At 42.2% G+C, this 27,622-nt stretch overlaps 1 protein-coding gene across 6 annotated transcripts in view; it reads left to right on the top strand.

Annotated features, from left to right (window-relative positions):
* Positions 1 to 23,864, top strand: part of TC2N (tandem C2 domains, nuclear) — a 47,078-nt gene extending 23,214 nt beyond the window's left edge. For all 6 annotated transcript variants that reach the window (XM_050953301.1, XM_050953299.1, XM_050953302.1 and 3 more), the window contains 9 exons: positions 3,408 to 3,575; positions 7,060 to 7,151; positions 7,752 to 7,827; positions 10,161 to 10,261; positions 11,508 to 11,624; positions 14,904 to 15,095; positions 16,760 to 16,874; positions 17,543 to 17,742; positions 20,847 to 23,864. In XM_050953301.1, coding sequence (XP_050809258.1) covers positions 3,408 to 3,575; positions 7,060 to 7,151; positions 7,752 to 7,827; positions 10,161 to 10,261; positions 11,508 to 11,624; positions 14,904 to 15,095; positions 16,760 to 16,874; positions 17,543 to 17,742; positions 20,847 to 20,957 — 1,172 coding nt within the window. In that variant the 3' untranslated portion in view covers positions 20,958 to 23,864. The remainder of the gene's footprint in view (positions 1 to 3,407; positions 3,576 to 7,059; positions 7,152 to 7,751; positions 7,828 to 10,160; positions 10,262 to 11,507; positions 11,625 to 14,903; positions 15,096 to 16,759; positions 16,875 to 17,542; positions 17,743 to 20,846) is intronic.
* Positions 23,865 to 27,622: the final 3,758 nt, after the last annotated feature.

Genomic DNA, 27,622 nt, shown 5'->3' with positions numbered 1-27,622 from the left:
GTCTCCAGATGCTGGTTTGGATTCCAATGCTTCCCAACCTCACTGCCTTGCCAAAATTTGAAGGTAGGTCCAGGAATTTTGCTTTTAGACAGTCACTCTGTTTCTAATGTTTAAACTAATTTTATCCTGGCATTAGAGCAAAATGAGGGTTTGGCGTTTTTATTTTGGCTTTTTTCCCCACATTCTTAGTAAAAATCCATGCATCTAGAAATTAGGTAATAGTTAATAATAAAAAGGTCCCAGAAACTGCTTTCCAACTATTGTTACAGCTTGGGGAAACCAAAGAGGCTGAATGCTCCTTCTATAAATATTCATGGCAGATTCTGAGATTAAGAATTTCTCCAGAAGCCCAGTCTCCTGCCTTTTCCTCAGTCACTGCTCTCTTGCCGTCCACAAGAGCTGCTTTGAGGAACACTTTCACAGTATGGAACCCACTTGTTCTGCAAGATGAGAAATGTTCAAAGTTGACATCAGTCAACAAAGCCCCCAAGTCTCAAGTTTCACTCAGAGTAGAGAAGGACACCTGGAGGAAAACAAGTTACCTGCAAAAAAAAAAAAAAAGCAATGTGAAAAGGTAGTTCTGTAGGGTCTTAAAGACCAGAAAAGGCCTAAGACATCCACACCAGCCAAACTTCCCATGAAAGGAATGGGATGATGAGACCCTCCGGCAGCAGTAGTGACTCAGTGGCTTTCTTTCCAGGGACAATGACCAGTGTAGGCCAGCATTTATGAGTTACCACACAGCTCTCCAAAGCAAGCACGTGTATTTTAATGACACAAGCGCACAGAGAGAACCTTAAAATGTTCTATATACCTACTAAACGTGCCAGGAATCACCCATCTTCTATGTGGAGAGTTTGGTAGGCAAATGACCTTCCAACCTTTCAGCAGAATTGGAAGAAAGCACACATCCATTTGTTGGATGAGGAAGTCTTTTTAAATTCAGCTTTTTATACCAAAAGCACGTTAAATGTCTCCTAGTTGTTGGAGAACCCAGTCTGAATGAGTATATTTAAACCACATGTGGGGGGACTATCTCTCTGGTACAGTTCAGTCTTGGCAACTTGCCTTAATCACAGCCCTTCCTCACCCCGTACCCGGAGGAGCTGTGATAACCTTCCCCTGTGAAGTAGAACAGTGATGTGCAAACTGGAAGGTGTGAAGGAACATTCGGGGGCAAGCGGCGGCACCAGGCAGCTTGGGCTAGCCCTGTGTGGCGGGGCCTGCACCAGCGCCCACCAGGGATAGGGAGGGAGTGCCATCTCCACCCTGACTCACCTCAACGGGCCACCCAGCCTATGGTGCACCGATTTCTGCTCCTGTCAGCCTCTGTGCCCAGTGCTGGCTCTGCCCCCAGAGACTGTCATGTACAGCTTCCTCCACCCTGGAAACCCGAGGCGGGAGGGGCAGGTATTGGTCCTGCCCTAGGAGTGCAGCCTGGCTGCTGAGGAAGCTTGGCTGTGTGGTAATGGAGGGTGGCATGGACAGATTCTGTTAACAATAAGGGAAAGTTTGCTCACCACTGGAATAGAACACAATCCTACATAAACCATTCATAAATGTAATACAGTGGTCCCCAAAGATACTGCATGGGGTTGTCTTATCTTTCACAGTTGCACTGTCAAAACATTTTGTATTTTGAAAATGGCTAGTTGCTATGACGTTTTGTCAACAGAGAATACCAGTGCTTTTCAACTAGCCGCACTTTTGAGGGTCACTCTGGGCATAAGCAGGAAGCTACTGGGGTGGGGGTGGGTGTGTTCAGGAAAACACCTCAGTTATTCAGTTGTAATAATACATGGACCACTATAAAACAATACTTTTACTCAGCTTTGATTGCTTTGTATGTTCAACAACCAAATTTCTTATTTTGTAAGCATCATGCTTTTGCAAAAGTGTAGACCTTTAGACTTTTTTTCACTATACATCATGCTACTATCAGGTGACTTTTGTTCATTGGAATCTTGGATCATCGTTTTCTGGAGAACATCAGAGATGTGCTATAGGTGATAAGAAAAGTGTCTCTTCACGAATATGCCTCATGAGTAAGCATTTAATTTAAGCTTAGGTATAATTCTTACAGCAAATAAGAAGCTGTGTCTTCCTGAAATGATTCTGTTTGTTCTTAGCAGTAAAAATGTATATTTATACATTTTATATTTTAAGAGTTGTGAAAGCTATTTGTGTTAAAGGCAAACTATACTTTTTTAGGAAGATTTATTGACCGTAGAGAAATGTGCTGCAATTCCTTCTTCACTATAACGTAACACTAACTAAAGCACTAGTATGTTAAAGAGAACCATTAGAGTACCTGGTTTTCAGCCATGACAGTCCAAACTCTGCTTTTAATGCAACACCATTTTCTGTATGTGTGATTGTATAGTTTCCTTTTTTAAACAGGACATGCTCTCAGAATTGCTGCTTGCATCCTTACTGACAGTGATTTATGCTCTGGCAAATTTTCTTTGCAAGGCTTGCCACAGTTTGTGTCTCGTGGTCTTACATGAGAAGCTAAGCTCGCAAAAGGAAATATCTGTTTCTGACCCCATATGTTAATATTAATATTCATCTAAATGGCTGAATGCTCTGAACTAATTTAACTTTCTGGTGTTAGTGCTTCCATCACACTTGAATTCTTGAATGATCATTTCTTTGTTACATAGGATTATTTTAGTTAGTCTCTGTTTTTATTCATTCTGACACCGTCTAGAGGAATGGATGGGGGGCTTCAGATAAATAAAATGAAATTATGTCAGTCTGTTTTATTGTTCTGTTTACCAAGACCTTAATATTTTGCCTGAACTCATTAGAAGAAGAGGAAAGAAAAGTAGGGTGGCTATGGTCTAAGGAACTGAGCTTGCAGGTGGGAGACAGGGATTGTATGGTCTATTCCTGACTGAGTCAACGAGTGAGTGATCTTCGGCAAGTCATTTTACTTCTCTGTACTGATAGGTATCCTATTGAAATTAAGCGAAGAGTATACACAGCCACAGGCTATATTCTCTCTTCTTTCTAGACCCTCCTGAAGGTTCTGGGGCCACTATAGCAAAGTGGGATGCCCCAGGGGAATAGAGCCAATGTGGAAGCACAGGTTCTCTGCACACATGGCCCAGTGTCCTGTGAATATTTGTCTTGCTCTCTGTTGTTGGAACTATCTATGTATAAATCAGGTTAGGTTTATATTAAGGAACTCCCAGGGGTGTGTGTGCATGATTTCTCAATGTACAGTTTCATTTTTGTGCCAGTAATTCCTAAGAGTGCTGAAATCTGACATAACCTGTTAGTTTTTCCTAAGCAGGTAGCAAAGTGTCCTTTGCCTGAAAGGCATGTTGCCTGCTTCATGAACCGTGGCAGTACATTCATTAACTGCTAAGACTCTTACACGTGGCTTATGTTGTGCTTCACAGGATCTGCCAGAGCCTTTGTTAGTGACAGGAAAGCAGAACTTTCCAATATATACCAGCAAGGGCCCCATGGTGACGTGGTGTATAATCCATTCTATAGGCAGCAGCGTATGTCACCGGATCTGACTAGGCGCTTCCCAGAAAAATCAGATGTGAGATTATATGGATCAGGTAAGAACTCATCCTGTTCTCCCTCCTTTCTCACCAGAAGGTTTAAATGCAGAAGAGAGCACCCACTGGGAATATGGAAGGTATGTCCGAATACAGCAGTTCTCAAACTGTGGTCCCGTTGGCCACAGAACTAGCTAGTCATGCGATACAGGCTCCTCCTCCTTGTTCCCAACAACTCTGCTTGCTTCTTACCTCTTCATGGCCTAAAAGACCCCATATACAACCTTTGGTACACACTAAGAAAATATTTGACACTTGATCTTAATGTTAATAAACCTGAGAGCAAGTACTATTGTTCACTAGACACTTAAGTGAAAGAGTTGAGACTATTTATTATTGGAGCAACTTCTATTGGTGAAAGAGACAAGCTTTTGAGCTTACACAGAGCTGAAGAAGAACTCTATGTAAGCCTGAAAACTTCTTCCTTTCACTAACAGAAGTTGCCCCAATACAAGATGCCAACAGTCATGAGTACTGTCATTAACCATTTCCAGCTAACCAGCAGACTCTGCTTTTCTTCTCAGATGAGGACCTTGCTCTTGTGATATCATACTTTGTCACCTCCCAGTTAAACTATTGCAACTCGATCTACTTGAAGTTTATATATAGATGCACCATGAGAACTGCACTATTAATGACTTTGTATACACTTTTCCCTTGCAAGGTTTCTGTCACCTCTTTCAAAATCTAGCTGGTATTCTCCTAAGCCTGCTGTGCTGCAGCATGAAGAAGTGCCACTGTGTTGCATGCTTGTGAACTTAAAACTAGAACTGGTTTAAAATACGTAAAGGGAAAAATTAGTTTTGATTTTTTTTCATTTCATAGGGTTCAAAATAAGCAGTTTTGAAAATGGGTTAATCAAAATTTTTGTTTTTTATAAAATGAAATTTCACAAAATTTTAGATTGTGGTTACCAATTTTTTGTGAACATTTCTTGTTTTGGAAAAAGCCACTCTTTTTTGTCAGTCTATTCAACTGTAAAATGTCAACGAGCTGTACTAGAAACATACTGTAAATATCCCGTCTTCAAAAGCTCCAACTGATTTGTAATCCTTTCCTTTAGCTAGAAGAGTAAACAACTGGATAACAGTTTACCAATAGTCTATGAGAGTTCCTCTGTTTTGCATATGGATTATATTTTAGTAAATATATTTTCACCTTGTATTAAATCAAGTTATGGGCTTGCCTCAGCTCATTTGCTTCCATTACATCAAAACTGTGTTTCAAGGGCTTGCATGTCTCTGTAACACAATATTTCTGTACAAGATTTTGTAAACAGACCAGAAGTCCTGTCTCTCTCTTGCAAACAAAGAAAGATAATTTGGAAGTGATCCCAGACCCACAGATTTCACTAAAATGTATCTGAATACTGTTACTGCTTTCCCCTCCCTCCTCCAAGCCAAGTCAGAACTGTTTTTGTCTTTTTGCCTCTCAGGAAGAGCATTACTCTGTCATAACAGCTCACACTAAGCAAAATTGATTATTTCCTTTTGGAGGTAGTGAGGCAGCAACTGAAAGCGACAACATCCAAATTTTCATTGTGTCTTCCTTTTGAACAGCAAATAATGGAAATCTCTTGAAATACTGGAAAATACAGACCAGGCAGTAAAGAAACCAGTGTGGCAAGTGGCCTTCTAGTAGATTTAAAATTGGAAATTAGTCAACATAGTGGAGTTAGAGGTATTTGCAGGCCTCTTGAACACTAATGTTGGGATGGAGTTAAAAAGCTTCTGAAAAACAGTGACAGTAACTCACCCATGTTAAGGTGTATTTTCTGTCATTAATGTTGGGGTATTTGGCTGGTGCACAGCCACTGTGCACGGCTTCTGGGAAAAAAAAGATTCCAACAGCGATGAGTTCTGTCTTCAACCATCTCCAGCTAGCCAGGAGACTCTGCTCTTCCTCTCAAATGAGGACCTTGCTATTGTGATATAATACACTTTTGTCACCTCCCAGTTAAACTATTGCAACTCAATCTACCTGAAGTTAAATGTAGATGCAACATGAAAACTGCACTATGCAGCAGTCTGCTCATTTAGCAAGAAAGGTTAATGATAAATTACCTCACTGGTTCTCTGTGCCACTATAGCCTCCAGACTGACTTTATAGTCCTAATTCTAATCTACAAAAGTCACTAGGAACTGGACAGTTGAGACCAGTTTCCCATCTGTGACCTAGCAACACAACTATGACCTACAGAGAGACTGCAGCAGGCACAGCCAAGGGTAAGACTCCTTGGTGCAGAAGACAAAGCACTCTTGGTGATGAGACCCTTGTTGTGGAAAACCTTAACTAAGGAGGTCAGCTTGACTCCCAACCCTGACCAGATCTAAAGATAAGACCCATCTCTTTGCTGAGGCATTCCATAAGCAATGCTACTTCCTGCCATTAAGGAGGACAGACAAGTGCATGAAGAAATAAGGAGGCAGGAGAGGATGTCAGTTTGGTATTTGGCACATAGGTATTTCTAAGGCATCTATCATTTCCTTTTTTCTGGTTATATGTGTAGTTCTGTATATTGCAATTTGATCTTATAAAATTTGCAGGATGTGTGCAATGCAGCAGCGTTAACTTGGCTGCTGAAACCTTAACTCTTGCTCTTCCTTATTGCTTATAGTGTGAACTGTGCACCCTTGTGCACGTAGCCTGACTGGATTTGCTGAGCACCTAATGGCTTCTTGAATTTATTAGTAAAATAAAAGCTGCAAAAACTTTTGGAAATTCTCATTTCCTTGTGTCTCTTTCTTAGTGATTTATTCTTAAGTTATAAGTAGCTTTTCATTTGAAAAACGATGACCAGCTCATTCTCATCCAGGACTTTTTTTCCTTCCTCAAAACAAAATTCATAAATTACTGACACTTTCAATCAAAACTCCATTTTCAGTACTCCTTTTTGGTAAAAATGCTGATTTTTCAAAATGAAAGGGAGCTGGGTCTTAACCTTTCAAAATGGAAAGTGTTGCAATTTTTCATGATTGGTCCCACCCCCTAGGCACTTTCCATGAACTATCTTTTAAGGGTTATTTTAACGTGTTCAGCAAAAGCCACAGACAATTTTTTTTCCCACTCCAGGTATGAACTGTCACTAACCTAAGCTTTGTTCTGTGGCAAAGTGTATTGTATGCTGTAATTAATATCACTACAAAAGTTATTTTTCACGCCCTTTGCAGTTACAATGTATAACCCTGTAGATAATATATTAAAAAATGCAGTGATTTGGGTATGGCTCTGGAGTACACGTGTGTGTGCTCTACCATGCAGAACATCCACAAGCACCTAAACGGTTACAAATGTTTTCAAACTTATAATTGTTTGGCTCCAGACTGGGTGAAATAAGCAAGTTTAGAGATGGACAAACATCTGATTAACTTGGCTTTGAATCTGGCATTTACTAAGAACTGCTTTCTCTTCTTTTCTTTTCCTGACAGTAAAAATGTTAGTTCCTGCTGTTCAAAGTAAATATGTTTGTCTCTTTCTGTTTCAGTTTGTGATTTAAGGAGTAACACACTTCCTGGATCAGCTGGCTTAAGCTGTTCGCTGTTTGATCTCACAAATCCACCCCATCGTGTCATCCAGGTGAGTTTTTAATAACTTAGGCTACACCCAGAACTCATTATCTTTTGTGTACTTGTGCCTGATACCATCACATTTCAAGAGTAAACATTTAAGGGCCATTCTGATGTGCAGTGGAAGAGCTTGAGGGAAAAGTTCAAAAGCATAAATAATTTCACTAGTTTCTTTCCTAATCCCTCCCTTCTCCCCCACAGTATAGTTGGGACATTTGAGTCAGTCGGTTATCAGAAAAGTATAAGCAACTGTGGTTCCCTGTTTTGCACTTCCTTGCAAAATATAAAACTGGACAGTGGGGTGATGTAAGGGGTTTGTTTTCCATTGGTGCAGCAGGAGATAAAGATCTTACTAACTCCTATTTATGCAAATAGGACAGAATCTTCATGCATCAGTAGGGGGAAAAATCAACGCTGGCTGTGAATGCATTTTATGTTAAATCCCACCACCAAGGAAATCTGCACTGTCAGCTTCAAGGGGTTAGTAAGGAATGAGAGAACTTCAATTTACATCCTCCCAATGATCAGTGTGTCCCATCTTTTATGATCAGAACTTGCTGGGCTCTTTGTCACACTCACTGCTCTGACTAAAGAGGCATTTTCTTTCCAGAGATATGATTCAGTCTCCAGTGTACCCAGTAGTACCTCCTCGAAGAAGGATTCACAAGGCAGTAACAGGAGCCTGGGTAATAATTGTTTGTTTTGTAACCAGCAATGGAATAATTGCCTTCACACAGTGATATCTAAATACCATGAAACTCTGCTATAACGTGATGTTTGGGGTCCAATAACTTCCATCGCGCTAAATGCAGGGTCGTGGTATAGCAAGGTTTTAAACCACTCAGTTTGTCAGTGGTCCCCAAAGCGGTGCATTATGTGCACCGCCTAGTGCCCAGTAGGGGAGAGGAGCCGCAGCCCCACCTGCGGGGGACAGAACTCTGAGGCTGCGGGCGCCAGTGCTCTCTGTCCCCGGCAGGTGCGGGGCCGTGGCTTCTCTCTGGCTTCAAGAGGAGCCGCGGCAGCTCCCTGCCTGTCAGGAACAGAGAACTCCGGCGCCCACAGCCCTGGAGTTCTCTGTCCCCGGCAGGCGAGGAGCAGTGGCTCCTCTTGAAGCCGGAGAGAAGCTGTGGCCCTGCGCCTGCCGGGGACAGAGAGCACCGGCGCCCAGAGAAGCCAGAGAGAAGCTGCGGCCCGCGTCTGCTGGGGACAGAGAGCTCCAGCACCCGCAGCCTCGGAGTTCTCTGTCCTCGGCAGGCGCAGGGCTGCAGCTTCTCTCCCCTGCAATGGTGTTGGGGACCACTGGTACTGTACAGTACTGTGAAAACATTATCTAACTAGTATCTGCCTTAAAGGGGAGCCAACCCATGATCACGTTATATGCAATTTCATGTTATAGCGGGGCATGTTATTGCAAGGTTTGACTGTATTACTGCAGACAGTGATTTTATGGAGTGGTGTTGAGCAAAACAATTGGTGAGTAGTTTGTAACTTGACGTGTAAGATGCCTACTTTACTCAGTCCTCCATCTGCAGCTTTCCTATTGAGAGAGTGAACATGGGATTTTTAAGCACCTTAGTGACCCAAGGTATGGAGATGCCATAATTGCAGCTTGTGTGATTAAAGCTAGCTAGATCAGCAAAGCTGTGGCAGCGCAAGCTTCAGCACGGGCTAGCCCATGAGTAATTACCCAGAGGTCCAGGCATACTTGTACAGCCCCTGCTGAAGCATGTGTTGCCACAGCTTCACTGCTCCAGGATCTGAGTTAGCTAGATTAAAGCTAACTCAGGTATGTCAGCTCAAGTTGTAGTCGCACCCTGTGATATGTAGTATGGATATACCTATAGGAGCACAAGTTTCAGTGCTCTGGAAAATCCCACCCTGAGTTAACTGGCCAGTTAATTAGGATATTAGTCAACTCTGTGTGGGAGAGGGGGAAAGGGAAGTATGGTAATAGCTTTCTCCTCCTCTTCTAATGGAGAAACTTGCAATCCAATACCACTATTATTACCGAGACTAATAGTGGAATATTGCATACAGTTCTGGTGTAAACATTTTGAAAAAGGATGGTGAAAACCTGGAGAGGGTACAGAAAAGAGCCACAGAAATGATTTGAGGACTGGAGAAAATGTCTTTATAGTGAGATACTTAGAGCCCGATTTGTTTAGTTTATGTAAGAGATTGAGAAGTTACTTAATTACAGTGTATAAGTAAGGCCGCAATTTTATCATGGAGGTTGTGGAAGTCACTGAATCCGTGATTTCCAGAGACCTCCATGACTGCAGTCCTGGGATGGTGGGGCTGGAGCTGTTAGCCGGGAGGCCCCCTACGCACAGCTCCCTGGCCACCGCGAACAGTGGGGAACCCCACAGCCCCAGCAGCGATGGGTGCTGGAGCCATCTCCCTCCCCATTTTGTCACAGATATTTTTAGTAAAAGTCACCAGCAGGTCATGGACTTCTGTGAATTTGTCTTTATAACCCGTGACCTGTCCATGACTTTTCCACTAAAAAATATTTGAGACAAAATCTTAGCCTTATGTGTAGGTACATTCATGGGGAGAAAATACCAGCTAGTAAATGTCTCTTTAGTCTAGCAGAAAAAGGCATAACAAGAACCAATGGCTGAAAGCAGAAGCCAGACAAATTCAAGTTAGAAATAAGGCACAGATTTAACAGTGAAGGTGGGTAACCACTGGAACAGACTACCAAGAGAAGTGGTGGAGGCTCCATCTTTTGATGGCTTCAGATCAATACTGGATGTGTTTCTGGAGAATGTTTTAATCAAATATATATTAGGCTAAATACAGAGCAAATGGATGACATTTAATGCCCTGTAATATACAGGGGGTCAAACTGAAGATCTATTGGTCCCTCCTGGCCTTAAAATCTGAGCTATTTCAAACTCAGTTTGAGAGAGCTTTAAAATATGCGGGTCACAAAACTGAACAGCGTCCCAGCTTTTCAGAATAGGCTCTAAGATGTTGTAGGGCTTTTAAAAAGACTTGTTGGCTTTTTCCCCAGATACCATTACATTATCAGGTGATGAACGAGACTTTGGAAGAATGAATGTGAAACTGTGTTATGCTCCTTCTGCAGAACAGATCTGGATCACAATCTTGCATGTAAGAGAATATTGCTGGGCTTATGTAACTGACTCAGATGGAGACTTGATTGTACTTAGTAATCTGTGGTATCAGTTCTCCCAGCTAGACTGAGCTCTTTGCTTCTGTAAAACAATCTCAAAACTGAAGTATCAAAATATACCCTCAGTTTGGCCTAAATGTGATGCATCTTTCCTTGCTTCTTTCAAGATGTCATCTCCTCCTGGATTCTTACTGTTTTAATCACTAATGGACTTCTTTCTGCCACGGTTAAGGCTGTGAGATTGTCATGGAGGTCATGGAAGTTACAGATTCCGTGACTTTCTGGGACCTCCGTGACTCCAGTTCCCGGCCAATGGAAGTTACGGCGCCAGCGCTTGGGGCAGGGGCAGTGTGCAGAGCTAGGAGCTGAGGGAGGGATATGTTGCCACTTCTGGAGAGCCTCGAGGAGCCGAGTAGGGAGCCTGACAGTCTCGCCAACCCCACCCTCCCCCAGCACCAGCAAGGGGTCCTGGGCTGTGGACTACCTCCCCTCTCCCTGAGCAGCATCCCTGCCCCCCCCAGCCACCCTTAAGATTTAGTCAGAGATATATAGTACAAGTCATGGACAGATCACGGGCTGTGAATTCTAGTTTACTGCCCCGTGACCTGTCTGTTACTTTTACTAAAAATACCTGTGACTAAAACGTAGCCTTAGCCATGGATAGTCATGCTGAATAGTATGACTGCTTGTGGAGTAAAGTAGTGTGTAAGAGTGGCAGAATCAGGCCCCATGTGATTACTTCACTGCATCTTATTTCAAGAGCAAAGCTATGTTTAATTCTGCCAGTACTTCAGTGGCAAAACCACAACACCAGTATATTTTGGATGTAACTTCTTGTGGCTTTTCTGTTTGCATGTGCAGCAAGTGTTTACACAATTCCATGAACTGTGAATGATTTTGCGGTAGTGGAACTTTGAATAGCTAGGGACCCTGCAACTTTGCATGAAATAATACACACTACCTTAGGGGAATTTTCCTGACTGATTACTACTGTAATGCCATATAATTAATTCACTAAAGTTTCATGGATAACTATTCTACCTTGCTGCAGAAAGATTAAACTCTAAAGCAACATGGACATCACACGTGCTCTGATTTACCTTAAAAATATATCCTGAAGCTTTTTCCTTATGCCATATAGTAAACAAGAATGCATGCTTCTGCGTTAGCCTAAAGCTAGGGGTTTATGCTGTCTAAAGTGACTCTCTGTTTTCAATGTCATAGTGCAAAGATCTGAGCTGGCCTTCTAGTTATGGAGGAAATCCTTATATCTCTGTCAAAGGAATTCTGATGTTGCCTAAGCCAGTGCAGTTCAAATCTTCAGCCAAAGAAGGTTCCAATGTAAGTGGTGGCAGAAAAAACATTAATACATTTTTTTTCTGCAAACATAAATTATTTTGATCCTGTTTCTACTTCATTCATTTTCTTTGCACCATTTTACCCATAAGAATTGTTTAGTGTCAGGAAATTATCATTATAGGCTTCTAAGAAGTTAAAAAAGGGATAAATCTTGTTTCTGTCACCATTCCTCTCTCTTTCACTCACCCTCTTTTTGCAGGTGTAGAAAATGTGAAAAAAGCAGAATTGTTGAGGCCCTGCTCCTGCTCCATTGGAGATGGAGTTCGAGTGACTGGGAACTAAATCATAGAGCATTGATCTGCAGTGCATTTCTCTGCAGCAGTTCAGAGGAGAGGTCAGGAGAAGTGTAGGCATATGGCCAGTGGGTGCAGTTGTTACATATACCCACTGGCTAAGACACTGCCTTAGATTGTGTACATGACTCCTGTGTTTCTCCTCATGTTTTCTCTGGCTTGGGGAGCAAAGTGGAGGCTTCATTTTGTCCCCATCTCTGCACAGGTCCCAGGGCAAACCTGTTAACTCTACCTCTGCACAAAGAACAAGAATTTGGCTCTAAGTGTGACAATTAACAGTACACTTTGGAAAATATAAACTCGTATTGAGGGGAAGTGGAGGAGCAAGACATGATTATCTTTGTAGGCAGTGTTTTCTTAGCCATGTCAGTCCTAGGATATTAGAGAGAGAAGTTGGGTGAGGTAATAGCTTTTATTTACTCCTGGGAGAATTCTGTGCCACTGCGCACATGCAAATTCATGTTATCCGCAGATTTCTTTGCTTCCATGCAGAAAAATGACTTCTGACCGGGAACCACAAGAGTAGTCATGCACTCTTCCCCGGCAGTGTAGGCACATCGGTGCAGACACCCAAAGCAGCTGGTAGAGACATAAACCACCACCTGCATGGGAGGAGGCTGGGCAGTCGTGTGTGTGTGTGTGTGTGTGTGTGAGAGAGAGAGAGAGAGAGAGAGAGAGTGCTTGCTATTGCAGCACACTCTGCGTGGAGGGGTAGGCGTGGGAGACGTAGGCATTAGGCAGGCTCTATCCCCTCAGGCAGAGCAGAATGTGGCAGCCTGCCTTCTTAGTGAATTCCCCCAGGAGTATAAAACAGGTGTAAAAGTTACAAGGCTCCTTCACGTTGCCTGAGTGGTGAAAAGGAGCCTTACTGTAAAGGATAGCATGGCCTTATAAATGCTTATGGTGCTTTATTGATTAGAACTGGCATAAATTTTTGTACTGAAAAAATTTCCTATCAAAATGTGCTCCATGAACTGTTTGCTACTGACTTTTCTGGAGATGGTCAGTAGCCAATATAAATTGTGAGTTTGATTTCCTAGCCCTCACTTTCTCTTCAGTTGCCTATGATGTAACATTGAGCATATGGCTGCATATATTTGATGACTAATAATTGGAAGTAAAGGGTCAAACCTAGTTACATTACTATTAGGCAAAGGGAGTTTGGGGATTTCCTTCCATGCTTCCCACTCTCATTCTCCATCCATTGTATTGTAGTTTAAATAAATTACCAAAATAATTGAAACCGGCATGATTATATTGCATTAGTTTGACAAATGAAATATGCAGAATTTTAAAATATTGTGAGCAGATTTTTTAATTTTTTTGGCACAGAATTCCCCCAGGAATATTTTATTGGACCAACTTCTGTTGGTGAGAGAGACGAGCACAAAGGAAACCTGCACACCACTTTCAAAATACGAGCCTTGGAACTTAAATTCTTAACTCTGCTAGACACTAAAAATCATGAACTGAACGGAAATGCTGGATTTAGGGCTTATTACAACAACCTATAACCCACTAGCAACTCCCCCTATCCCAGGTTCCTTCCCACCCCCTTCCTTTCTCCCTTATGATTGGAGGTGTGTTAATGGGCTACTTCACCTGGAATGTCCCCTTGAAATATGTGTTAACTACTTATGTTAAATAATCTGTTCCACCTTATATGTAGCTGTGACACTGAGTACTTTTCCCAGACCTGAAGAAGCGCCCTGTGTAAGCTCAAAAGCTTGCCTCTCTCACCATGACTATCTTTGGTGATATTTGATTATTAAAATTGGGCGTGAAGGGAGAAAGTGGCACAGTCTGAAATGTTATCCAACACATCTAGATCCTTCCAGTCCTTCTGGAGAAATGTGCAATTTAACCCTTTTTCTGAGTTCCCTTTTCCCTGCTTCTTTGTACAAATATGAATTGGGGACTGTATCATTTGGTGCCTTAAATTTTACTCTGCATTTCTCATGTGTCAGGGTCCTACTGACTGATTAATGACTGAGCGTCCACTTCGACCTGTCAGGAGGGCTAAATGAGAAAAAGACAGGCCTAGATTCTCCTTGCTTGTGCAAAGGGGATAGAAATCCTAAAGTTAGGGGCCTGCTTTGTGGAAGCCAATCCCCAAACTCCTACTGACTTCTGTGAGAGCACAATGATATGTTGTAGTACTGTCTAGAGGTCAACTGAGAATGGGACCCCACTGTGCTGGGTACTGGATAGGCAGAGTAGTAGGTAGTCCCTGTACTGAAGGATTCATAATCTAAAAGAGAGATCAGACACCAGGAAGGAGCCAGAGGTGTAACATACAAGCAGAGGAATGGTTTATAAACATCAATGTTGATGCCACAATTTTTTTTTTGTTTTTTGTTGTTGAATTCCTTTTGGGGAGTTAGTAAGGAGGGGATTAACTATATAGAAAGTCATCAGAGAAGGTAAAGACAGGTGGGGCAGAGAGGGGTGTGTGGAGGGCAGGTGGAGTGAGGCTGAAGTGAAAAGAATGAGAGAGTTAGGGTAGGAGGGATTGGCTCAAAACAGCCAATCAGCACCAGGCAGAGAATATCCTGACTGAGAACTTTGTAAGGCTATGTCTGCACTGCCAAAAAAGGTGTGTTTTTACGATGAGATAACCAAGGAGTTTTAATTGTCTCCTCGAATTTTACAGTGAAACTGGGTGCATGTAGTTTTTACTGCAGTGTATCACATGATTGATCTCTCATCTGCAAGTGACCTTGCCTAGTTACACTGCAGTAAAATGTACAGAGCGCTCTCTCTACAAGGATTTCTCACGAGATAGTTAGCCCATGTTAGTTATCTAGCTATAAAAACACACCTCTTTAGGCAACGAAGACAGCTTAAGAATATTTCCAATTACACCTTTTGTAGGACTTAAACATTTTTTTCCCTGGGTTTCATGCTGTATAGGGCTCTTCATTGTTTTGGTTGTACTGTTGTATTACATATGTGTCCTTTCTTGCAGGACATTGAATTCATGGAAACCTTTGTGTTTACTATCAAATTGAAAATTCTGCAGACTGCAAGACTGGTGTTTAAAATCCAAACTCAGACTCCCCGAAAGAAAACAATTGGAGAGTGTGCCCTGCCGCTACGAGAGCTCAATTCACAGGAATCGGATCATTGGTTGGATATAATGCCGCCTTCCAAAGTTTCAGTAAGTGACTGATCACCAGTTATGCACAATACCCCATAGTAGCTAGTGTTATCACGTACACTAGAAAGAGAGCTGAAAATTAATGGGAAGAAAAGTAAAATCACAAGTGTAAGACTAATTCTAGAAATATGAGTGTTACAATTAATATCTTCCTGCACTTTGTATTTCATTCCAAAAGATGTTATAACTGTACACTTTATAACTAAGCTCCTGAAACTCAGCTGCTTCTGGGGTGAAGGGCTGCAACCAGCTGTTACGCAGAACACACACTGTGGCAACTGGGGAAATTTTTGACCAATGACAAATTCTCAGCCCTTGGATCTTTATTGTTCACACAAAGTAGACAGCCTGAATTCTTATGGATTAAAAGTACTAAGTAGTATTACTTGCTCTTTATTGATGTTTTAACCATTTAAATGTGTTTGTATTCAAGCTGCATGCTCTGGAGCAATAATTCAGGCAGTTAACTGAGCAATAAACAGCAGGTGGTTGCTAAGTGTTACAGGAAAGAATAATAATAACCTGGATCAACTAAATCAGAAACTATAGTAAAGCTATCTTTTGAGAAATGTAATAAAAGGTTTGTTTACTTGCTGTTCCCAAGCGCAGTTCAGTGACACACTCACAGTATGGCAGTTGTTACAGAAATGCGTGTGTCACAATAGCAGGATCATCTTAATTTTCATTGTGGGGTTTCCCCCTAATATGTTTGCCATGAAAATGTGCGCAGATGCTAGTATTTTCTATAAATCAAATTTGAGTTAATGAATTTGGAAGCAAACTGCATCTGAATAAATCCATAATGTTCCAATGAAAATGATACTTGCCATGTGTAGATATTGTTATTGAATAACCATAAATGCTCCTCATTCTTCACCTGAATCTATAATCCTCGGTGTGTGACATCCGAGAGCATTAAATAATTAGTGGTAGGATTCAGATGAACTCTTAAACACAACATCCATTGCAATAGATTCCTGGGCTTCCTGCTTCCCTGTGTCTGATGAAGTGGGTATACATGAAAGCTTATGCTCCAATACTTCTGTTAGTTTATAAGGTGCCCGAGGACTCTGTCACTTTCTGCAGATCCAGACTAACACGGCCACCCCTTTGATTCTTAAACACAAGCAGCCCCACAAAGAGCCAACTCCTGAGGCTTGCCTGGTTAAAAAAATCTAAATTTTGCTTTCAGATTTTGTTTATGAAATTCCATCCTAATAATTCAAAATAGGGAGAGAGATACTGGAAATAATGTACAATCATAGACATTATTTTTTAGAGAGCTTTCTAAGATACTCCAGCAGGTCTTAAAGTTTGTCCTGAGCGTTTCATTTGTGTGGTGTTCATTTAACTCAGAGATCTTATTACATTTACACTGTGTTTGTTTATGGAACAAATACATTTTACATAGTAAAACTCCAAAGCCTCTGGTCATCCATAAATACATTGGGTCAGTGTCAGGGTATTTATGGAATAAAGTGATATTTATTTGTCTATACCTCAGTATACAGAAATGCACCAGGAAAGGGTCACTAGAGCACGTTTTGGGTGCTTGTGGAATAAATCTGGTTTCTATTTCAATATCCATATAAGTAAATTCATGTGTTTCACGAGTTTATATGCAACTTAATCTAGATATTAAAGCAACATTCTTCTTTTTATAGGTGTGCAAAGCAGAACTTCAAATAGGAACCTGTTTTCAAGCAATAAACAGCAGGATTCAGTTACAGATTCTTGAAGCCCAAAGCCTCCCAAGCTCATCCACACCGCTCTCTTTAAGTAAGTACATCGGCTGTCTCATACCTCCTGTCTAGAAGCATTTGTAACAGGTAGAGTACTGCTTGAATGACCTGGCAATTCATAGCATTCCACACAAACCTCAAGCTAATATTACATAGCGCAGTAGATTTCCATTGCCAAGATTCGTTTCCACAGATGTCAGACTAGATTAAATTCATTGTTTGGTTTGATGCTATGTTGGTGTGTTTGGGGTTTTCTTTTGTCCTAATATTAATTCTGACATGCAAGAGCATTAGCCTGCCCTTGCCATTTGGATGCTGTGTTAATGAGTTCAATGTTATTGAATGTATTAGGCATGTGTGATTTTAATGAAAGCTATTGTATGATTCTTGAATGTTTAAGTAAATATGAACACATCTGGCCCAGCTTTTAGCAGGGCCGCACAGGGGAGGGGGGAAGGGGGAAGTGAGGCAATTTGCCACAGGCCCTGGGCCCCACAGGGGCCCCTACGAGAATATAGTATTCTATAGTATTGCAGCTTTTTTTCATGGAAGGGCCCCCCGAAATTGCTTTGCCCCAGGCCCCCTCAATCCTCCGGGCAGCCGTGGCTTTTGGGTAATTATTAGAATATAAACTACACACGTGGCTCTTGTCAGGTTTTAGTGCAATACCCCCTTTGCGTGTCACACATTTTTCCTTTATTCTAGATTTCTTTGTGAAGGTTTCAATGTTTAGTACAGAAGGGTTGATTTATAAGAAAAAGACTCGTCTATTGAAATCCACCAATGGCCAAGTGAAGTGGGGAGAAACGATGATTTTTCCAGTTAGCCCGAATGAACAAGGAATTAATTTTCTCATCAAACTCTTCAGCAGGACCTCAGTGAGAAGAAAACACTTCCTGGGACAGGTTGGTTTTTATTCTTTCCCACCCCCAACCACTGGTAACTAGCATAAATTCAGAGGTTAAAAATTTACCCACCAGGATCACTGCTTAGCTACTAAGTTATGTAATCTCTGAATGTCAACCATTTCGTTCAATGAACAGCCAGTAACAGTTTGGGGCCCCGACCTACAAGGAACTGAGCATCTCCTGAGTGGTGCTGTGCTCCTACAGTACCATGCAGTGGTAGGTGAGGGTGCTCATTGCCCCTCAGAATGCACTTTGTACCTCACAAGATTGGGCTCATTGATTATTCTTCCCCCAGAGTCCCACCATGTGAAATACCACTCTCTCTCTCTCACTCACATATATACAGATAAACTCCTCCTTGCTGAACACCTAACCAGCTAAGGCTTTGTTGGTCTTTTGTTGGTCAGAGGTGTGAAAAAAAAAAACCCTCCTAACCCACAAAAGTTTCACTGACAAAAGTGTGAACAGCACTACGTCGGCTTGAGACGCTCTCCCGCAAACATAGCTACCATCGCTTGTTACGGGTGGTTTAATTATGCTCGTAAGAGAGCTCTCTCCCACTGGCATAGAGCATTTCCTGTAAGGGAGACCTTACAGCTGTGCCACTGTGAGATCGTTCATGTAGACAATAGCTTAGACTTTCTAAAATAAGCAAATCTGGCATTCACAGGAGCGCTGCAGCTCTGAATAGCCTCTACAAAAAGAGGGTGTATCAGCTTGCAGTGCTTAGGCAAGTATGCAGAGAAGGAAATGTCAAGAGCTTAAATGACTGCTTCCCCTCCCGTCCCCTACCATTAGAACATTAAATGTTACCTTTGCTTCCCTTTCAAGCCTGAAAGGAAAGCAGGAAGCTCAGGAATCTATTGCAATGGATGTTGAAACTAGCACAGTTCTGAGTACACAAGACCTGATCACAATTCCATTGTTATCTTGAACCTCATAATGATATTTGTTTGCTGTTAGATAAAACGCTTGAGGGGAATGCAATATTTTCTTTTATGATAAAGTTGGTGGTTTCCATTGCACCTTCCTGAAAGTACCATGTGGCTATATATATATATATTTCTTTTTACTAACCAGGAGTTTTTAGTTTGGCTCTTTAAAATCTCTCCTCCCAACTTACTTCTCTTCTGTCCTCCTTTCTGTCTCTAGTGGAGCACAGGTCGGTCTTGATAACCCACTCTCAGTGCTGTCTGATCTGTTCCAGAGCCCTCAGTGCTAGGTAGTAGTTGTCTCTCTGAGAGCCATAAAATAATACATGCACCTAAATTTTAGAACCCCAAAATGTCTGGGTATTTTGAGAGCCTCACTACCTTTATGGTGTCCACATCCCACTGAGGTCCTATGCTCTTTATCACAGTAAACACGTAACTTCCCATTATATCAGTATACCTTGTGCGTGTGACATTTGAAACATGCACAGTTACTGGAAAGCTGTAAGTGCTATGGAGGCCGTATCCTAGCATGAGTGATTGTAAGGTGAGCTTCCCCATGCTGGATAGAGCAGCATTCCACGCTTGTGCTGGATCTCACTGTGATCCTCTTAGTAAAACTATATTAAAAAAGGAAAATATAGGCTTGTGCTTTCTAGCTATTTTAATTTGGAGTAAATAATATGTGCATGATGCTGCAGTTGTCAAGCTTTGTCACTTCATCTTGATTTATGGGATTGGTTTTAATAATCTTGGGGGGGGTGTTTGAAGGAAAAAAAAAGTGAACTACCTCTGCTCTTTAGAGCTGATTTGTAAAAGCTTGTTTAGGCTGAAACAGGCAGACATTGCTATATAACACAGGCAGACACAAAACATGGCCATAGGAAAAATGCACTGCGAGCAACTGGCTGTAGAACTGGAAAAAGATGAATATAGCTGAATCCAGTAAATTCATTCCTTAGAGAATGTGATATTTAATTGGAAAACATTCTCAGAAGACAACTTAAAGCTTTGACTGTGCTGTTTGTAGGTATGTCTTTGATCATAAGCATGACTATTTTAATGCATAAAGGAGTTTATTTGGTGATCTTTATTTGGTGACCCAATCCTTCGGTCCTCTGGCTGGCAAAATTCCCACTGACTGCTCTGAGAGCCAAGATTGCGCGTACATAGTGTATTTTGACAAAAAATCAAATTTTAATCATTGGGATTTGTATTAGCAAGATTGGTCCTCTGAAGCCTGGAGAAAAGAATGAAAAGCCTTCATAAATATTGACAGAGTTCTGTTTGTCCCAATACCTTTTGTTAATGGAAGAGGGGGGGAATGTGGGAGGGAGATGATTAGACAGAAACCTCCTCCTTTGCTCTGCACTTTATTTCCTCATTTTGTATCTGCTGTCTATTACTTGAGCACTGCTGACAAACTGATTTTTCTTGCATGATTATACATGGTATGGGCACATTCCTTCACATGTTGTTCTAGCCATTTCACCTGGAATGGCCTTTTAGACTATGTGTTAAACACGTATGCTAAACAATCTGTTCCACCTTGCCTTTAGTTGAGACTAGCTGAGTTCCTTTTCCAAACCTGAAGAAGAGCGCTGTGTAGCTTGAAAGCTTGTCTCCTAGTCTTTCACCACCAGAAGTTGGTCCAATAAAAGAGATTACCTCGCCCACCTGGTCATTCGGGCAAGAAGTCTATTAAGTTCAATGGAATGCACAGTTAGGCCATATCTGTTTTTTAATTGTGAATTTAAATGCATTGTGCAAGTTCTGTAGAGCCATTCTGAGACCTAATGAGTTCTGAGACTCCTCCTGAGTGTTGACTTGCAGCACCCATGGAATTCAGAGATTGCAAATGATGCTCAACTGGCTGTGTTGCACAGTGGAGATATGTATGTTGTTGCCTACGATGAGTCCACCAAACTCCTAGTCTCTGTCCAGGACAGAAATTGAATTCAGTGTTTTAACACCCTGTGCTCCCAGCCCTGGGCCAGACCATACTAACTTTGACAGATTTTCATTCTACTCTGCAGATACATGCTAGCTTTCATTATGTGCATGCACTGTTCAGAAGTAATGTTGAGGGGATTGGCTGAGGCTCCAGTAATGTGATCTGTATGACAACTCAGCTGTGTGGTTTTTGTTTTTGTTTTTTTCTTACCACAGGTCTGGCTAAGCTCTAACAGCAATAGTAGTGAAGCAGCAGATCAGTGGAGAGATACAATCACAAACCCCGAAAAGGTAGTCATTAAATGGCATAACATAAATCCATCCTGAAGATGTCAGAGATTAATTCAGTACTGATATGGACTTGCTTCAAGAAACTCCTGCACTCTTAAAATGAACTAATACAGATGAGAAGAGGGAAAATACTGCTTACTTGAATGTTTCAGGGAGTCTGGACTTGCATCACATATTGTTAACTGGAATAAGCCAAAAGGAAAAGGGATCAGAGCTTTCACAGAGTACTGCTGGCAAAATACTGGTATGATAACAGCTGGGAATTAGTGAAACTGTACACTGAAGTAAAGCACCACCTTGAGAAGTGAACTGTTGTTGCTGTAGTTTTTCCAAGAAGGATTATATAATATAATGTTTATGTAAATGTAAAGCATATTTTAAAAGGGGTGTGTGGAATTGAGCATATGCCCTTTTGCATTTTAAACTTCTTTATAGAAGGCTCGAAAGGGGAGTTGTGTGTATTTTTGGTTTTGGTTTGTTTTTTTTTCCAAAAGGATTTCTCTGAACTTTTTAAGTAACAATAGAAACGCAGTTCTCATCTTCCCTGGAAATGTCTATCGATGACTGGAGAACTGGCCGGATTATATCTTTGATACCAAGCAAGTGAAATCAGACTGCAAGGGAAAGTGTTGTTATAAACAGCCTGAACAAACTATTTTTTCTAAGTAACTCCTGAATAAACAGGAGAAAAGATGCAACATCACAACACTTCCATTAAGGGTTGAGAATGTTCCCATCCTCCTGAGACTTTCACAAAACCAGGGAAATGAAGACATAATATTCTTGATATTTCAAAGACAACACAAAAGCAGCAGAATTTAAAAAATAAACAAACCCCTTTTAGGCCACTTTTTTTTTCTACTTTTTTAAGTAAAAGAGGCAACAAACATTGTTTTCCTTGCAGATTCTGTAACAATGTTGGTATCAAGTCTCTGAAAGCAGAAACTTGATTCTGATTTTTTCCCCATTGTTCTCTGTCATGTGAAGCCTTTAGTTGGGCAGGCTCACATTGACATCAGTGGGAGTCTGCCCACATATATACTTCCCTTTTGGGGCCCCTTCATTAAGATCAAGAGGGTCGCATGAGTTTTGACTCCATTTGAACAGAATGAAATGAACATCTCTACAAATAAGCAAACTTCAGGGGGTAGAGCCTCAGCTGTGGCCTTGGAGCACTTAGCACAGCTAAGGAGTGGGGAACACACAGGGATCCTGGGGTCATCCCAAGCAGTAGTCAGAGCCCAAAGACTGCTCTACCTTGTGCCAGCTGGCAGCAGCCACAAAGAGCCATTCCAGCAGCCAGGGATAGTGGTGGGGCACAGATCCTCTTTTCTCCCAGCTGCCTCTGCTATTTTGACACTGTGACGGGTTGGATCACAGAAACCCTCTTGGGAGCTGCCACGCGAGGTGTCAAAACTACTTCTACCCCTGCCAGCTCAGGGCCCCAGCACCCTGTCTTGCTGAGCCAGACACTCCCATCTGCTCCAACAAAGACCCAGGGTCTGAATTACTTGCCCCAAAGCTGCAGGTTTACCTGAAAGCAGCCAACAGAAGTGTTCTTGTATTTAACACTCAGATGCCCAACTCCCAGTGGGGTCTAAACCCAAATAAATCTTATAAAGGGTAAACTCATAAATTGTCCGCCCTCTATAACACTGATAGAGAGAGATGCACAGTTGTTTGCTCCCCCAGGTATTAATACATACTCTGAGTTAATTAATAAGTAAAAGGTGATTTTATTAAATACAGAAAGTAGTAAGTGGTTCCAAGTAGTAACAGATAGAACAAAGTAAGTCACCAAGCAAAATAAAATAAAATGCATAAATCTATGTCTAATCAAACTGAATACAGATAATCTCACCCTTAGAGATGCTTCAGTAAGTTTTTTCCTCAGACAGGACACCTTCCAGGCCTGGGCCCAATTCTTTCCTCTGGTACAGTTCTTGTTCCAGCTCAGGTGGTAGCTATGGGATTCTTCATGATGGCGCTCTCTCTCCTCTTTGTTCTGTTCCACGCCTTTATATATCTTTTACATAAGGCAGGAATCCTTTGTCCCTCTGGGTTTCCACCCCCCCTCCCTACTGGAAAAGCACCAGATTAAAGATGGATTCCAGTTCATGTAACATGATCACATGTCACTGTAAGACCCCAAGCTTTCATTCCTCGCAGCCTGACTCACAGGAAGGCTTGCCTGCAAACAGAGCCAGCCAGTCAGTTGTCCTGGTTGATGAGAGCCATTAAGATTCCAAACCACCATTAATGGCCCACACTTCGCATAATTACAATAGGCCCTCAGAGTTATATTTCATATTTCTCGTTTCAGTAACAAGAGCAATACCTTTATACAAATAGGATGACCACATTCAGTAGACAATAAGTTTTGTATTGATACCTTACAAGAGACGTTTTGCATAAGGCATATTCCAGTTACATTATATTCACTCATTAGCATATTTTTATAAAACCATATAGACTGCAATGTCACAGACACAGGGAGTGGAATAGTGCTGCAAGAGTTACTATGGCTACTTTGTGCTGCACAAGGATCTCCCTATGCAGGCGAGGTACTGCAGGGGCTGGATCTGTTTGCTTTAGGGCTGCTTTATGCTGGTGGAATGGGGAAAAGTGGCCAGAGCAAAGGCTGGGATTGGGGCCAGTATTTGTGGATAAATTTCTGCATTTGTATTTTTTAAAACATAAACCACTTCCTATCTAATCAATGATGTTGTAGTGTTTACTTACATTTTTTGAAAGCCAGACTAACCTGTACTGTGGAACGAGCAAATATTTACTGATATAGAAGTGCTTCTAAAATGTTCATTAGAACACAGCACACTGTAGGACTTGGGTTTTATTTCAGAGGTAGGCCAAAAGTGAGAGAGAATTTTAATACAGCTATAGACTCTGAAGAATAACTATTTGAGGTTCATCTTCAGTGCACATGGCACCAATATGTATTTATTTTTGTTGTGCCACCTTGGCACACCATAGCTAAACCTAGCTTCTTTTCATTCCATATCTTCACATAGCTGTCTATGAATAACAATATTTTTCACTCTGGGCTTTAATTTGATAAATAAGCTGGATGTATAATATATAGATATCTAAAACCCACAAACCTTTTTGCGCTCCTGTATCTTTTGGAATGTTAAAAAATAAATCTGTAAATAAGTATTTACACAATCACTCATCCCTTACCAATTCCTTATTCACTACCTATACAGAGTGCACAGACACTGTCTGCTTACTCTATATGGAAAATGAGTTTACCTTACTGGTTAACTTCAAATCCACTCACATGATGGGTTTGCATACTTGGATTTGGATGAGACTGTTTTTGGAATATGCTCTTCTTAGAGGGGAGAGAGGCTGTGGGAAGGAACAGCTGAGGGCTAGAGAAAATAATCCAGTGGAAAAACATGCACCTTGTAGATACAGTCCTGTAATGCTGGTTTACAGTTTGATGCTGGGGAGGATTTTCATGAAATGTCTTTCCAGTTTTTTGACCAGCTATATTGTTGGCTGAAACTTTACAAATTTCAGCAAATTTTCATTGACATTTGAACAAAAAACAAATGGGAGAGAATGCAATGATTTTTTGTGTGTGTGTTTCCACTTTTTTCACCAGCTCCAGGAAACAACTAAAATAAGATTTTAATATTTTAGCCCTGGATCATCATCAATAGGAGACAAATTTTGAATCCTGCTCCTATTGATGTCAATTGCAAAATTCCCATGGGGCCCGACTCATCCTAGATTATGGTACTGATTTATGTCTGATCAATTTGGTCTGCTGCTTCAGTGAGAACAGGATCTGGCCTTCGCTGATCTTTCTGTAATCTTTCTATTTTAATATGTCCGATGTATCTCCTTTCATGATGATAAAAGTATTGTAAGCGGCAGTGCTGAGTATCTTTTGCTTCATGCAGTCCTGGTCAGCACTACTAATGGGGGAGGAAGAGAAGGAGAAGGGCAAAGAATGTTCCAACATTTTGGAAGCCACAATTTATTATGGAATATAAATATAATTTGGAATATGCTCTTCTTAGAGGGGAGAGAGGCTGTGGGAAGGAACAGCTGAGGGCTAGAGAAAATAATCCAGTGGAAGAACATGCACCTTGTAGATACAGTCCTGTAATGTTGGTTTACAGTTTGATGCTGGGGAGGATTTTCATGAAATGTCTTTCCAGTTTTTTGACCAGCTATATTGTTGGCTGAAACTTTACAAATTTGAGAATTTAAACAGTACTAATTCTCAAAAGAGGAGAATTAGTACTGTTTAAAATTACTTATGGTTGTCTTCAGATATGGAGCCTTGTTTAAAACATAACTGGTCATGTTCCCTTCTTGCTATATTGACATTTTAATATATACCTTTTATGTTAACATTTTATTCCAAATACATAGGTAATAAACAAAAGTGTGTTTACATCTGATTTTGTTGTTGGTTTCTCTAATGCTTACCTAGTCCTCCACACTCCGGTAAAGTTCCTACATTTCTCTCTACCAAACTCCTTTCAGCTTGGTAATTTGTGAGGGGGTTGAGTTTTTTAATTAAAAAGGGTTATTTGCATTAAAACTGCAGTTGTGCGTGGTCTCTGCTCTTTAAAGGAAGATCTCTCATTTAAAATTAGATCTTGATCGCTCTTCATTGCCAAGGTAGCTTAGAAAATATAATCAATGCAAACTGATTAATAAGATTGAAAGGAATCGAGAGCTGTATGATTCCTCTGCATTAGGAAAGTGGAAGAGGGGGAGGAGAAAGGAGTGAAAGATCTTTTCTTTCTCTCTCTCTTGCTCTCTTTTGTGTAAAATAGGTCAGTTGAATTGGGAGTGTAACCCCAAGAATATTTCCCCCTGGCTGTGTGATGATCTGGACACAACCAGGTAAGAGAGCTGCTCACCCAACAAAGCCAGAGACTGCAGGATGACCCACCTCACAACACTCCTGATGGTCTCAAGGAACAGCTACCAAGTAAGGGAGTTGCCTACAAGAGCTTCCATGAGGTGCTGGGAAGGGGAAAGAATACAGTGGGTTGGAAGGTACTGGAACAGAGGATTGGGGTAGGGAGGGACTGATGGATTTGGAAGTATGGAGTTGATTTTTATTGTTGGGAATGTGAGAAGAGTGTGGTGCTGACTGGATACTTGGAGAGGGGAGAAGTATTTTACCCAGGGGCATGGGAGGCAAGTTTGCAGAAATTTTGGTGGTGCCCAGAACCCGCCCCCCTAACTCTGCCACTTCAACCTCCGCCTCCACCTGCCTAAGGCTCTGGGCGGGGTTTCAGGGGGGAAGTCTGGGGTGCAGGTCCTGGACTGGGGATTAGGGTGCAGGAGGAGGGCTGGCTTTGGGAAGGAGTTTGGGTGCTGGGTGCAGGCTCTGGGCTGGGGCAGGAGGTGAGTGTGCAGAAGGGGGTGAGGGGTGCAGGCTTTGGGATGGAGTTTGGGTGCAGGCTCGGTTGGGGGTGGGGGTGGAGGAAGAGGGAGGTGCACGCTGGGGCAGAGGATCAGGCTGCAGGGAAATGAGGGTTGGGGCTGAGGATGAGGGGTTCATGATGCAGGGGGGCTCAGAGCTGGGGCAGAGGCTCAGGGTGCAGGGGGATGAGGGCTCTGGCTGGGGCTGAGGATTAGGGTGCAGGAGGATGAGGGCTCTGTCGGGCTGAGGATTAGGGTACAGGGGGATGAGGGCTCTGGCTGGGAATGAGGATCAGGGTGCAGGGGGATGAGGGTTGGGGCTGAGGATGAGGGTTTGGGGCATTAGAGAGGCTCAGGGCTAGGGCAGAAGGGCAGGGTAAGGGCAGCCTGCCTTGCCATTAATGGATGGCAGGCGCTAGGACCCTGGGGCAGCAGACAGCAGTTCTGCCAGGAGCCGATCTCTGACAGCACAAGCAGGCAGAGACACGGAGGAGGGGGGACACGGGGAGGGGTGGAAGGCGGAGGCCGGGACCCACTCCAGGCAGGGACGCGGCGGGGCGGGGCGGTGGGGGGAAACCCCCTGGGGCCGGGCCCGATCCAGGCAGGGCCAGGGGAGAGACCCAGCTCCAAATATTGCTGGAGCAGGGCACCCGGCCCTGAATATTCCTGAAGCCCGGGCACCTCGAGCCCATATAACCTGCCGCCTATGCCCAGGGGACATAACACCCTGAAGTGGATTTTTTGAGTGCTTCCTGTAAAACAAAAAAGGCAGCAAATTGTAGTATTATAAATGCCAATAACTCAGTTCTTAGATGGGGGGGGGGATTCAGGCAAGGCCCTTGGAGCAGATGCAGGAGCAGCTAAACCATGAATCAACTGAGAGGTAGCTGATGAAGGACTCCATTAACAATGTAGACTAGATGGGAAGTCTGTTTAGGGAGGCAGCCTGGGGATGGGAGATCAAAGACTTAGGGTGTGGTCAGGACCACAAGGAAGAGTCTATGTAGAAAGACTTGATGTACACTAGGGGAGTTAAGCAAAATTTTGGTGGCTCTGGGCCTGACCTAGACCCTGAATTTCCTCCCACTGAAATCAGCAATAAAACTACTATTGATTTCAGTGTAAGCAGGAGTTAGTCCTCTGTCTTCATCTACACATGGGCCTCAAAAGCATTCACAAGTTATTGCAATGTTATTAGGAGATCAGCTGAACACCCCAGGTAACTTCTCCTGAAAGCTTTGGCTCTTTGCAGCAATTTGTAATGAAAGAAGTGCTGGGGCTCAAGC

This window comes from Gopherus flavomarginatus, chromosome 5, assembly GCF_025201925.1.
Source record: "Gopherus flavomarginatus isolate rGopFla2 chromosome 5, rGopFla2.mat.asm, whole genome shotgun sequence".
NCBI classification, from domain to species: domain Eukaryota; kingdom Metazoa; phylum Chordata; order Testudines; family Testudinidae; genus Gopherus; species Gopherus flavomarginatus.
Note: the sequence above shows the minus strand (reverse complement) of the source record. Positions and strands in the feature narration are given on the sequence as shown.